This window comes from Netta rufina, assembly GCF_964035555.1.
Source record: "Netta rufina genome assembly, chromosome: 36".
Classification (NCBI taxonomy): domain Eukaryota; kingdom Metazoa; phylum Chordata; class Aves; order Anseriformes; family Anatidae; genus Netta; species Netta rufina.
Genome location: NC_140160.1, coordinates 465,241 through 478,856, shown reverse-complemented (window position 1 = coordinate 478,856; position 13,616 = coordinate 465,241). Strand labels below are relative to the sequence as shown.

General features: G+C 65.2%; 2 protein-coding genes across 2 annotated transcripts; both read right to left on the bottom strand.

The window, feature by feature from the left end:
- Positions 1–1,239: 1,239 nt before the first annotated feature.
- TGFB1 (transforming growth factor beta 1) lies at positions 1,240–7,899 on the bottom strand (the record flags this gene model as incomplete). The annotated part of the gene is given in 10 exon segments (XM_084304171.1): positions 1,240–1,453; positions 1,455–1,496; positions 2,374–2,527; positions 3,390–3,540; positions 3,629–3,709; positions 3,798–3,915; positions 4,824–4,931; positions 4,933–4,971; positions 4,973–5,001; positions 7,572–7,899. Coding segments are annotated over 10 exon segments (1,167 nt in total), but the record flags the coding sequence as incomplete, so codon positions are not given.
- A 2,013-nt stretch (positions 7,900–9,912) lies between these two features.
- On the bottom strand, positions 9,913–12,990 carry B9D2 (B9 domain containing 2; the record flags this gene model as incomplete). Its single annotated transcript, XM_084304173.1, is given in 4 exon segments — positions 9,913–10,493; positions 12,669–12,794; positions 12,904–12,939; positions 12,942–12,990. Coding segments are annotated over 4 exon segments (522 nt in total). The 3' UTR covers positions 9,913–10,182.
- Between the last annotated feature and the right edge of the window lie 626 nt (positions 12,991–13,616).

Below are 13,616 nucleotides of genomic sequence, written 5' to 3'. Positions count from 1 at the left end.
GCTCGGTGTCTGCGGGGGGGGGGCCCTGAGTCACTGCCCCCCCCCCCGCGCCCCCCCCCTGCGCGTCACCACCCGGCTGCGGCGGCTTTTTTTAGGGGGGGGGGGGGCACCCAAACATCCGGACCCCCCCCATGGTGGCTGGGAACGCCCCCCCCCCCACTGTGCCCCCCCCCAAATTATTCCTCCCCCCCCCCCGGTCCCGTGGGGGGGGCCATTTCCTGCCCCCCCCCCCCCCCCCCCGGAAGGGTATTTTTAGCCTGGCGGGGGCCCTTCCGTCCCCGGGGGGGGCTGGGTGTCTGCGGGCAGGCGGGGGGGGGGCAGGATAAAATGGGGGGGGTTTAGGAAAAAAATGGGGGGGGCAGGATAAAAAAAGGGGGGGCAGGATAAAAATGGGGGGGGTCCCAAATTCTTGGGGGGGCTCCTGGGGGGGTCCTAATGTTGGGATTTCTTTTTTTTTTGGGGGGGGGGGGCAGTGTCTGGATTCCTTTGGGGGGCTCTTTTTTTTTGGGGGGGGGGGCCCAGTGTATTTAGGGGGGGTCCCTATGGGGCTTCCCAGTGTCTGGGTGCCTTTTGGGGGGGTCCTTTTCTTTGAGGGGGGGGTCCTTTTTTAGGGGGGGTGTCCTTTATTTTGGGGGGGGGGGTCCCCAGTTCCTGGGTACCTTTGGGGGTCCCCAAATCCTTTTGGGGGGGGGTCCCACTGTGGGGCTCTGTGGCCCACCCCAGAAACCCCCCCACCCCCATTTCTCTTCCCCCCCACTCCAAAATTTCCCTTCCCAACCCCCCCAATTTATTTTCCCAACCCCCCCATCCCAAAATTTCCCTTCCAAGCCCAAAATTTCCCTTCCCAACCCCAAATTTCTCTTCCCAAACCCCCCCCACTCCAAAATTTCTCTCCCCACCCCCCCCATTTTTCTTCCCAACCCCCCCAATTTCTTTTCCCAACCCCCCCACCCCAAAATTTCCCTCCCCACCCCCGAATTTCTCTCCCCACCCCTCCCCAATTTGCATTTTCCAACCCCCCCACCCCAAAAATGCCCCTTCCCAGCCCCAAAAACTTCCCTTTCCAACCCCAAATTCCTCTCCCCAACCCCCCCCCAACTCCAAAATTTCTCTCCCCAACCCCCCCAGTTTCTCTTCCCACCCCCCCCATAAAAAAAATCCCCCCCTTCCCCTTTCCCCTTCCCCCCCCCCCCCAAAAAAAAAAAAAAGCAGAACCACCAAAAACCACCAAAAAAAAGCTCCAAAACCTCTCCAAACTTAAATAAATCGCGGGGGGGGGCTGGGCGGGGGCTGGGGGGGGGGGGTCCAAATTTTTTTTTTTTTTTGGGGGGGGGGGTCAGCTGCACTTGCAGGTGCGCACCACCATGTTGGAGAGCTGCTCCACGCGCGCCTTGCGCCCCACGTAGTAGACGATGGGGAGGGGGTCGAGGGCCTGGGGGACGCAGCAGGGGGCGGGCCGCCCCCCCCGGGTTGTGCTGGTTGTACAGGGCCAGAACCTGCGGGGGGGGGGGACAGGAGGACGGCTGTGACCCCCCCGCCGTTGTTATGTCCCCCCCCCGGTGGTGTTTTGGTGCCCCTGAGGGGTCCTGATGGGTGCGCCCCCCCCCCCCTCCCCAACGTACCCAAAGGCAGGTGGATGGGGGTTGGGGGGGGGGGGGGGGCATGGGGGCAGCGGGGGCCCCCCCACGGTGTCACCCCCCCCCCCAAATGTGTCCCCCCCCAAGTGTCATCCCCCCAGGTGTGTCCCTCCCAGTGTGTCACCCCCCCAAATGTGTCACCCCCCCCCAGGTGTCACCAACCCCAGTGTGTCACCCCCCCCGCCCCATGAATCAGCTCCCCCCCCCAGTGTCACCTTGATGTCACCCCCCCCCCCCCAAAGTCCTGTGGTGCCCCCCCCCTTACTGGGAACACTGGTTTTGGGTCTCACTTTGCCCCCCCCCCTCACTGGAATACTGGTGTGGGATCCCACTATGCCCCCCCCCTTACTGGGAATACTGGTGGCTGGGATCCCACTATGCCCCCCCCCTCCCTCTTACTGGGAACACTGGTGCCTGCCCTTACTGGGAATACTGCTTTCAGGTCCCACTGTGCCCCCCCATACTGGTGACACTGGGGATCGGGTCCCGCTGTGCCCCCCCAAATGTGCCCCCCCCAGATGCACCCCCCCAATGTGCCCCCCCCAAAATATTCCCCCCAGATTTACCCCCCCCAGTTTCCCCCTCCCCAGATATACCCCCAAGATTTACCCCCTCCCCAGATTTACCCCCCCAAATATTCCCCCCCCCAGCTGCCCCCCCCCGATTTACCCCCCCCATATGTACCCCCCCAATGTGCCCCCCCCCAAAATATGCCCCCCCCGTGCCCCCCCCCCACCTTGGTGTACTGCGTGTCTGCGCTCCAGATGTAGGGGCAGGGCCCCATGCAGAAGTTGGCCATGTAGCCCTTGGGCTCGTGGATCCACTTCCACTGCAGGTCCCTGCGGAAGTCGATGTAGAGCTGCCGCACGCAGCAGTTCTTCTCCTCCGTCCTGGGGGGGGGGGGGACACGCATTAATTAATTTTTTTTTTTGGGGGGGGGGGCGTATTTTTGTCGGGGGAGGCGTTTCGGGGGCACCCGCGCGGCTGGAAGGGAGGGAGGCGTTTTGGAGAGCGCGGCGCATCGAGGGTCTTGGGGGGGTCCTAGGTTTTTGGGGGGGGTCTTAGGTTTGGGGGAGGTCTTAGATTTGAGGGAGGGGTCTTAGATTTGAGGGGGGGTCTCAGGTTTTAGGGGGGGGCACATATTTTGGGGGGGGGTGTTTTGGGGGGGTCCCCAACCCTCTCCAAGGCACCCGTGTGGCTGGAAGGGACGGTGGCAGCTTGGGGAGCATCGAGGGTCCTGGGGGGGGTCTGAGGTTTTGGGGGGGGCTTGGGCTTTAAGGGGGGGGTCCCAGGTTTTGGGGGGGGGTCTCAGGTTTTAGAAGGAGCTTGTGTTTTTTTTTGGGGGGGGGTCTCAGGTTTTGGGAGGGGTCTTGAATTTTAGGGAGGGGTCTCAGGGTTGTGGGAAGGGGCTTGGCTTTTGGGGGGGGTCCCAGCTTTTTCGGGGGGGTCCCAGTTTTTTGGGGGGATCCCAGCTTTTGGGGAGGGGTCCCAGTTTTTGGGGGGGGGGTCCCAGCTTTCGGGGGGGGGTCCCAGCTTTTGGGGAGGGGTCCCAGCTTTCGGGGGGGGGGGGGGGTCCAGCTTTTTTGGCGGTGGGGTCCCAGGTTTCAGAGGGGGTCCCAACCTTTGGGTGGCTTCTCAGGGTTTGGAGGCATCCCAGGTTTCTGGGGGGGGGGTCCCAGCTTTTGGGGAGGGATCCCAGCTTTCGGTGGGGGGGGGGTCCCAGCTTTTTTTTTTTGGGGGGGGTGTCCTCACCCGAAGCAGTAATCGGTGTCGAGCGCGCGGCGGCGCCGGGAGCTGTGCAGGTCGTTGGCGCGGTCGGGGGGCAGCGCCATGGCCAGCAGGTAGGGCACGCGCCGGTGCTTCTTGGCGATGCCCTGCATGTCCCCGCGCTGCTGCTCGAAGCCTGGGGGGGGGGGGGGGGGCAATTAAAAGGGTCAGAACCCCTTAATTTTTATTTTTTGGGGGGGTGAGACACGCGGAAGGGGCGCTACCTTCGATGGAGATGCGCATCTCGTCGGCCTGGCCCTGCTCGCACGGGCAGTGCACGCTCAGCTTGAAGACGCCCAAAGGGTCTGCGGGGTGGGGTGGGGGGGCAATTAAAAGGGTCTGGGGGTGGTGTTTTTTTTTTGGGGGGGTAGAAAAAAAGGGGAAAACGCTCACCGCTGCCGCTGAGCCACTGGCGGACGACGTCGGTGACGTCGAACCAGAGCCACTCTTCCTCCGCCGCCGCCCGCACCGAGCGCCCGTGCAGGTAGCGCCACGAGGCGTTGCCGTAGCCCTGAGCACAGACCCCAAAACCGTGGCCACGGGGACCCCAAAGCCACGGGGACCCGAAGCCACCGCGTCCCCAAACCTCCTCCCCTCATCCCGTGACCTCCCCGGCTCTGCTCAGGGTGTCCCCAAACCGAGGGCACCCCCTCCGGTGTCCCCAAAGTTTGTATGGCCACGGGGTCCCTGTGTCAGCCCTGACCCCAAAGCTGATGTCCCCATGGCCACAGACAGCAGCCTCTGTCCCTGGTCCTTGTGACCCCAAATCCCACGGCCCCGGTGACAACCCCAAATGTCCCCACAGTGTCCCATATCCCTGTCCCCACAGCCAGAGCCCCCTCAGTGTCCCCAAACCCCTGTCCCTGTGTCCCCACGTCCCCAAACCCAATGTCCCCATGGCATCCCATGTCTGTCCCCAAACCCAGCGCCCCCTCGGTGTCCCCAAACCCCCATCCCTGTGTCCCCTTGGTCCCCAAACCCCTGTCTCTTGTCCCCTTGATCCCCATGTCCCCAAACCCAATGTCCCCATGGCATCCTGTGTCTGTCCCCAAACCCAGAGCCCCCTCAGTGTCCCCAAACCCCTGTCCCTGTGTCCCCTCGATCCTGTCCCCAAACCCAATATCCCCACGGTGTCCTGTGTCTGTCCCCAAACCCAGCACCCCCTCAGTGTCCCCAAACCCCCATCCCTGTGTCCCCTTGGTCCCCAAACCCCTGTCCCTGTGTCCCCTTGATCCCCACATCCCCAACCCCAACACCCCCTCGGTGTCCCCAACCCATCCCCAGCATCCCCTCGGCCCCCACCTCCCCAAACCCACCACCGCCACCCCCCAGAGCACCCCCAAACCCGCTGCCCTTGTCCCCCCACCGCCCCCACGTCCCCCCACGCCCCCCCCCCGATATCCCCGTGCCCCCCCTCACCTGGTAGAGCTCGAGGCGCTGCTCCAGCCCCAGGTTTTCGGCCCCGGCGCGTTGGCGCAGCATGCGCAGCTCGGCGCGGTGCAGCAGCGCCTCGTGCCCCACCTCGGCCGCGCACCCGCGACGTGTTGAAGACGAAGAAGGTGCTGCGGGCTCGTCGGGCGCCAGCGCTCCATCGGCCCTGGGGGGGGGGGACACAAAAAAAAACCCACACCCCCTTCAGAGACCCCCCCCTCGGCTCCGCGACACCCCCGCAAAGCCGTTTCCCCCCCCCCTCCCCAAAATGTTCACTCTGGAGCGGAGCGACGGCCGTGCGCACCCCGGCACCGCCGTGCGCCCCCCGGCACCGGTTTTGGGGAGCCTGCTGTCACCCACCCGCTGCCCCCGTCCCCCACCCCATAAATGTCCCCACTGTCACCCCCCTGCTGGCCCCCCCCCGGGCTCCCCCCAGCTCAACAAAGCTCCCTCAGAGCCGGGAATTACTCAGCAAAACCACAACGTCCGGGCTCGGCCCTCCCCGAGCGCCACCGCAGCCAGGAGGGGACCCAGAACCCGGCAGGGGGGGACCCAAACTGGTGGCACTGGTGGTACTGGTGGCACTGGTGGGCACGGGGAGGGGGGTGTCCGGGTGCCACCCGGGGATGTGGGGTCAGGGTTTTGGTCCCAGAGCCCGGGTGCAGGGTCTGGGGGGGCAGCGGGGTGGCCGGGTGCTGTCACCACCACCGGGGACCCCCAGGGATGCGCCCCCCCCGGGGGTGTCCCAGGCTCTGTCCCCGTCACCCAGCAGGGATTCGGGGCCCAGGCACCCAAGGGACACCAGTGGGGTGCCCTTGGTGTCACCCCAATAGGGACGGGGCACCCAATGCGGTGACCCCCCCCTTGGCACCCTCACTGTCACCCATGGGGACCCCAGTGTCCAGGTGACCCCCCCCCCCAAGGGGACCGAGCACCCCATGGGAGACCCCAGCACCCACTTTTTGAGCACCCACCCTGCCCGGGCACCCCCCCCATCACCCCGAAAGTGACCCCCAAAACAGGGACACACCCCCCAAAAAAAAAAACAAATCCCCGTTACCAGGGTGGGGGCACCTCCACCGTCACCCCAGGGGGGATTTGGGACCCAGGCACCCAAGGGACACCCCAGCAGGGAGGAGGGCACGGGGGCACCCACCCGGGGGGGGGTCCCACCACCCACTTTTTATGCACCCAACCTTCCGAGCACCCTCCCCATCCCCAAAAGTCACTCCAAACTGAGCCCAACCCCCCCAAACTCACCCAACCCCCCCCACAAAGTCCCCCAAACCCCCCCAAAACCCCTCCAAAGTCCCCCCAAAGCCCCCAAAACTCCCCCATCACCAGCACCAGGCCCACCTCCACCACCACCCCAGCGGGGTCCCAGCCTCCCAGGACCCCCTCACCCCCCAAACCCCCCCCCAAAGACCCCAACTCACCGTCACCCAGCGGCTCCATGGGGAAGCGGTGCAGCCCCCCAAAACCCCCCAAACCTCCCCCAAAACCCCCCAAAACCACTCCAACTCCCCCCCTCAAAGCCCCCAAACCACCCCAACCCCCCCCCCAACCCTCCCCAAACCCCCCCAAAACCCCCCAAACCCCCCCATCACCAGCACCAGGCCCACCTCCACCACCACCCCAGTGGGGTCCCAGCCTCGCAGCTCCCCTGGGGACCCTCAGGGCCCCCCCCCCAGCCCTTCCTCAGGTACCCCCCCCCCAAAGACCCCAACTCACCGTCACCCAGCGGCTCCATGGGGAAGCGGTGCAGCCCCCCAAAACCCCCCAAACCTCCCCCCAAAACCCCCAAAGTCCCCCAAAACCCCCAAACTCCCCCCAAACCCTCCCCAAACTCCCCCCAAACCCCCCCAAACCCTCCCCAAAACCCCTCCAACCCACTCTAAACCCCCCAAACCCCCCCATCACCAGCACCAGGCCCACCTCCACCACCACCCCAGCGGGGTCCCAGCCCCCCAGGCACCCCCCAGCCCCCAAGCCCCCCCCCAAAGACCCCAACTCACCATCGCCCAGCGGCTCCATGGGAAGCCGTGCAACCCCCAAAACCCCCCAAACCCCTCAAGACCACCCCAAAACCCCTCAAAATCCCCCAAACCCCCCCAACCCTCCCCAACCCCCCCCAAAACCCCCCAAAACCCCCCAAAACCCCCCATCACCCCAGCACCAGGCCCACCTCCACCACCACCCCAGCGGGGTCCCAGCCTCGCAGCCCCCCCCCAAAGACCCCAACTGACCGTCACCCAGCGGCTCCATGGGAAGCGGTGCAGCCCCCAAAGCCCCCCAAACCCCCCCAAAGCCCCCCAAACCCCCCCATCACCAGCACCAGGCCCACCTCCACCACCACCCCAGCGGGGTCTCAGCCTCGCAGCTCCCCTGGGGACCCTCAGGGCCCCCTCCCAGGCCCTCCCTCAGGTCCCCCCCCCCCAAAGACCCCAACTCACCGTCGCCCAGCGGCTCCATGGGGAAGCGGTGCAGCCCCCCCAAAACCCCCCAAACCTCCCCCAAAACCCCCCAAAGTCCCCCCAAAACCCCCAAACTCCCCCCAAACCCTCCCCAAACTCCCCCAAACCCCCCAAACCCTCCCCAAAACCCCTCCAACCCACTCTAAACCCCCCAAACCCCCCCATCACCAGTACCAGGCCCACCTCCACCACCACCCCAGCGGGGTCCCAGCCCCCAGGCCCCCCCTAGCCCCCAAGCCCCCCCCCAAAGACCCCAACTCACCGTCACCCAGCGGCTCCATGGGGAAGCGGTGCAGCTCCTTGGCCCAGTACTCGTCGGGCTCGTCGGGGGGGCGCAGCATGGCCTGCTGGCGCAGCAGCTCGCTGGTGCTGTTGTAGAGGGCCCGCACGTCCTCGGGGAGCTGCTGGGGCGGGGGGGGGTCGGCGGGGGGGGGCGCAGTCAAGCGGAGTTTGCTGAGGATTTGGCCCCGCACGGCCTCGATGCGTTTCCTCCGCGCCGCTTCCAGGTCCAGCGAGCGGCACGTGGAGAGCGAGCCCCCGGCCCCCAGCAGGGCCAGAAGGGTGGCGACCCCAGGAGGGACCCCCCCATCTCAGGGAGACCCCCCCCCAAAAAAAAAAAAAAAAAAAAAACAAACGGGAGCCCCCCCCCCCTCCCTGGTGCTGGTACCCTTGGTCCTAAAGTTGAGACACCCACGGGAACGGTGGGGCCCCTCCGGCACCGAGACCCCCCCCCCTGACACCGAGACCCCCCCTGACACTGAGGACCCCCCCCCAAGCACCAAGACCCCCCCCCAATGCTAAGAACCCCCCCCTCAATACCGAGACCCTCCCCTAACACTGAGACCCCCCCCCCCAACACTGAGAAAACTCCCCAAAACTGAGAACCCCCCCCAACACTGAGACCCCCCCCAAAACTTTGAGACCCTCACCTAAACACCGAGACCCCCCCCACAACACCGAGACCCCCCCCCTAAAACCAAGAACCCCCCCTAACACCGAGACCCCCCCCTAACACCGAGACCCCCCCCCAAAACCGGGCCCCCCCCACCCCTCCCCACCCCCTGCGCTGCCCTCCTGCCCCAGCTGCCCCCCCCCCTTTTTTTTTTTTACCCCCCCCCTAAATTAACCCCTGGCTGCTTCACCCTGATCCCCCCCCCACCCCCCCAAAAAAATTTACTCCCACCCCCCCGGTGCCGGTGCTGGGGAGCGACCCCCGGGACCCCCCCCCCCCCGTCCCCAAAAAGTCTCAAATTTCTGCCGGTTCTCGGAGCCCCCCCCGGCCCCCCCCCCGTGGCCGGTCGGAGCCCCCCCCCCCCCCCAGCTCCGTGCCGGGCCCGTTCCCGTTTGCGGAGGTTTTTGAAGGGCCGGAGCCGGGACCGGCCCCACCCAGGAAACGCCGCGGGGGGGGCAAGGAGGTGGTGATGGTGGGGGGGGGGGGGGGGGGGGGCCGGGGCCGCCCCCCCCCTTCCGCTCCGCGGGGCCCGACCGGGGGCGGCGGGAGGAGCCCGGGGGAAACTGAGTCACGGGGGAGGGGGGGGGGCGGGAGGGGGGAGGGGCCCCCCCCAGGGAGCACCCCCCCAGGGAGTCGAACCCCCCCCCAGGGAGCCCCCCCACCAAGGAACATCCCCCCCCCAAAGCGCTCCCCCCCCCCAGGAACCCCCCCCTCTAATTAGGACCCCCCCCTCCAAGACCCCCCTCCCCCAAGACCCCTCCCCAAGATCCCCCCCCCAAGAGCCCCCCCCCAAGACCCCCTCCCAAAGAGCCCCCCCCAAAAGACCCCCCCCAAGACCCCCCTCCCCCAAGAGCCCCCCCCCAGGGACCCCCCCAAGACCCCCCTTCCCCAAGAGCCCCCCCCCCGGGACCCCCCCAAGAGCCCCCCCCAAAAGACCTCCCCTCAAGACCCCCTCCCCAAAGAGCCCCCCCCCAGGGACCCCTCCCCACAAGGGACCCCCCCCACGGAGCCCCCCCCCCCAACCAGGAGCCCCCCCCAAGGACCCTCCCACCCCATTGACCCCCCCCCCCCCAGGACCCTTCCCCAACCAGGACCCCCCCGAAATCCCCCAAACCAAGACCCCTCCCCACAAGGGACCCCCCCCACGGAGCCCCCCCCCCCCCAAGGAATCCCCTCCCCCAAGTAGCCCCCTCCCCCAGTAGCCCCCCCCCCAAAAAAAAAAACCCAACCAGCCCCCTCCCCCCCCCAGAACCCCCTCCCCAACCAGCCCCCCCCCCCCAAGAGACCCCCCCCCAAATCCACCCGCGCCCCCCCCCCAAAAAAAAAAAAGAGCCAGGCTGCAAAGAACACTTTATGGGGCAAACACAGCCCCCCCCCCAAAAAAAAAACCTTAACGCCCCCCCCCAAAAAAAAAACCTCCAACACGGGACCCCCCCCCCATTACAGGGTGCTGCCCCCCCCCCCTTGGTGACACCCCAAAAATATCCCCGGGGGGGGGACCCCAACAGAACCTGCCCCCCCCAAAAAACCTTAACGCCCCCCCCCCCAAAAAAAAAAAACCTCCAACACGGGCCCCCCCCTCATGCTGGTGGGGGGGGGGGGCACGTGATGGTCCCAACGCCCCCCCCAAAAAATATCCCCGTGAGGGGGGGGGACCCCAGCAGAACCTGCTGTTGGGGGGGGGTCACCCCATCATGGGGGGGGGGTCACCCACCCATGAGGGGGGGGGCCCAGCACTGGGGGGGGGCCCCCCCAAAGACCCCCCCCATGCGTCTCCATCCCGCACCAGAGCCCCGAGACCCCCAAATAGCGGGGCTGGGAGAGCTGGGGGGGGGCACAGGTTATTCGGGGGGGGGGTGTTGGACTTGTTGGATTTGGGGGGTGCCCCCCCCGTGCCCCCCCCCCCCACGCGGGGGGGGGGTTAACACTGCACCCCGTAGCGCTCGAAGTGGCGCAGGATGACGCCGAGCTCCACGCGCACGGTGCCGGCGGCCTCGGTGCGCAGCCGAAAGCGGTCGGCGGCGTAAGCGGGGTCGGGGGCCAGGAGTTGGGGCCCCCCCCCCAGCCAAAATCGCCTCAGGCGCTCCCCCCACGTCCCCCGGGGCCGCCAGGTGACGCAGGTCAGCGCGTGGCACCCCGGGGTGCTGGGGACGTGGCAGAAGCCGTAGCCCAGCAGCTCGCTGCGCCCCAGGGAGTCCTGGTGCCACACCTCAAGGTGCAGCTTGGGCCAGCCTGGGGGGGGGGGGGCAAAAAAAAAAAAGGGGGTTGGGGACATTTGGGGGGGCTTTGGGGACATTTGGGGGCATTTGGGGCATTTGGGACATTTGGGGACAGGTTGGGGACATGAGGAGGCGATTTGGGGACAGGTTGGGGGGATTTGCGGCATTAGGGGGCACTTTGGAGACGCTGCGGGAATTTGGGGGCGGTTTGGGGACATTTGGGGGGGCTTTGGGGACATTTGGGGGCATTTGGGGGCATTTGGGGACATTTGGGGACAGGTTGGGGACATGAGGAGGCGATTTGGGGACAGGTTGGGGGGGATTTGCGGGCTTTAGGGGGCACTTTGGAGACGCTGGGGGAATTTGGGGGCGGTTTGGGGACATTTGGGGGGGCTTTGGGGACATTTGGGGACATTTGGGGACAGGTTGGGGACATGAGGAGGCGATTTGGGGACAGGTTGGGGGGGATTTGCGGGCTTTAGGGGGCACTTTGGAGATGCTGGGGGCATTTGGGGGCGATTTGGGGACATCTGGGGACATCTGGGGGACACCTTGGGGACATTTGGGGACAGGTTGGGGACCTTTGGGGTGATTTGGGGACATTTGGGGATGGTTTGGGAATGCTTTCGGGAGACTTTGGGGACATTTGGGGATACCTTGGGGACATTTGGGAGACACTTTGGGGACACTGGGGGCATTTGGGGACACATTGGAGACAGGCTGGGGACATTTGGGGGTGATTTTTGGACATTTGGGGGCACTTTGGAGACACCGGGGGCGTTTGGGAATGCTTTTGGGACACTTTGGGGACATTTGGGGGACAATTTTGGGAAAATTTGGGTACAGTTTGGGGATACTTTGGGGACAATCTGCAGACAATCTAGGGACAATTTAAGGATACCTGGGGGACAGTTTGGGGGACAATCTTAGGACAATTTTGGAACAATTTGGGGGACACCTTGGGGACAATTTGGGGACACTCTGGGACACTCCAGGGGCATTTGGGAGACACTTTGGAGCAACTTTGGGGACAATTTGGGCACACTTTGGGAACAAATTAGGGACACTTTGGGGACAATTTTGTGAGTCTTTGGGGACACCTTGGGGATAACTTGGGGACAATCTGGGGACAGCTTGGGGACAATTTGGGAACACTTTGCGGACACCTTGGGGACACTTTGGGGACACCTTGGGGGCTATTTGGGGACAATTTAGGGACACTTTGCAAACACCTTGGGGACACTTTCGGGACACCTTGGGGACAGTTTGGGGGCTATTTGGGGACACCTTGGGGACAATTTAGGGACACCTTGGGGTCTATTTGGGGACACTCTGCAGACACCTTGGGGACAATTTGGGGGCTATTTGGGGAAACCTTGGGAGCTATTTGGGGACACGTTGGGGTCAATTTGGGCACACTTTGCAGACATCTTGGGGACACTTTGGGGACACCTTGGGGACAATTTGGGGACACCTTGGGAGCTATTTGGGGACACTTTGGGGACAATTTGGGCACACTTTGCAGACACCTTGGGGACAATTTGGGGACACTTTGGGGTCTATTTGGGGACACTTTGCAGACACCTGGGGACAATTTGGGGGCTATTTGGGGAAACCTTGGGAGCTATATGGGGACACTTTGGGGACAATTTGGGCACACTTTGCAGACATCTTGGGGACACTTTGGGGACACCTTGGGGACAATTTGGGGACACCTTGGGAGCTATTTGGGGACACTTTGGGGACAATTTGGGCACACTTTGCAGACACCTTGGGGACAATTTGGGGACACTTTGGGGTCTATTTGGGGACACTTTGCAGACACCTTGGGGACAATTTGGGGGCTATTTGGGGAAACCTTGGGAGCTATATGGGGACACTTTGGGGACAATTTGGGCACACTTTGCAGACATCTTGGGGACACTTTGGGGACACCTTGGGGACAATTTGGGGACACCTTGGGAGCTATTTGGGGACACTTTGGGGACAATTTGGGCACACTTTGCAGACACCTTGGGGACAATTTGGGGACACTTTGGGGTCTATTTGGGGACACTTTGCAGACACCTTGGGGACAATTTGGGGGCTATTTGGGGAAACCTTGGGAGCTATATGGGGACACTTTGGGGACAATTTGGGCACACTTTGCAGACACCTTGGGGACACTTTGGGGACACCGGGGACGCACCTTGCAGGCCCTTGGTGGCGTAGTGGACATCGATGGGGTGGCACCAGTAGGCCACATCCCCCGCCTGGGGGTCGTCCACCTGCGTCTGCCCCTCGCGCAGCCCCTCCAGCAGCTTCCAGGCGCTGCCTGTCCACAGGGGGGGGGGTGGCAGCGTCACTGTCACCCCCCCAACTCCGTGTCACCACCCCCGTCGTTGTCACCCTGTGTGTGTCCCCCCCCCCCTCTTCCTCCTCACCGGCGTGCAGCCCCCACTTGCAAAAGAGGCGGCGCTGGGGAAGCCGCTGGCCCCCACCAGCTGCCCGATGACGTGCAGCTCCGCCATGCCCTGCGGGGACACGGGGGGGGGGGGGGGGGACAGGGACACGGGGGGGGGGGGGACGACACACACACGGTGTCACCCCCCCCCCCCCAGCAACCCCTCACCCCAGAGGGGGGGGTCCATGTCCCCCCCCAGGGGTTTCCGCACCCCCTCCAAGGTGCTCCCCCCCCCCTTGCGCTGCACACCCCAAGCCCATCGCAGCCCCCCCCACCCTCTTGCCCCCCCCCAATTGCCCCCCCGACCCCCCCAATTGCCCCCCCTGACCCCCTAATTGCCCCCTGACCCCCCAACTGCCCCCGACCCCCCCCAATTGCCCCCCTGACCCCCTAATTGCCCCCCTGACCCCCCAGTAGCCCCCCTGACCCCCCAAATTGCCCCCTCGGCCCCCCCACTGCACCCCTACCCCCCCCTTTTACACCCCCTTACCCCCTTCTCCCCCCTCACTGACCCCCCCAATTGCCCCCTCAAGTCCCATAATTGCCCCCCCAGCCCTCCCAATTGCCCCATCCCCAATAATTGCCCCCCCAGCCCCGCTCACTGCCCCCCAATTGCCCCCTCCAGCCCCCCCAATTGCCCCCACCCCCAATAATCACCCCCATTGAGCCCCACCCCGAATAATTACCCCCTCC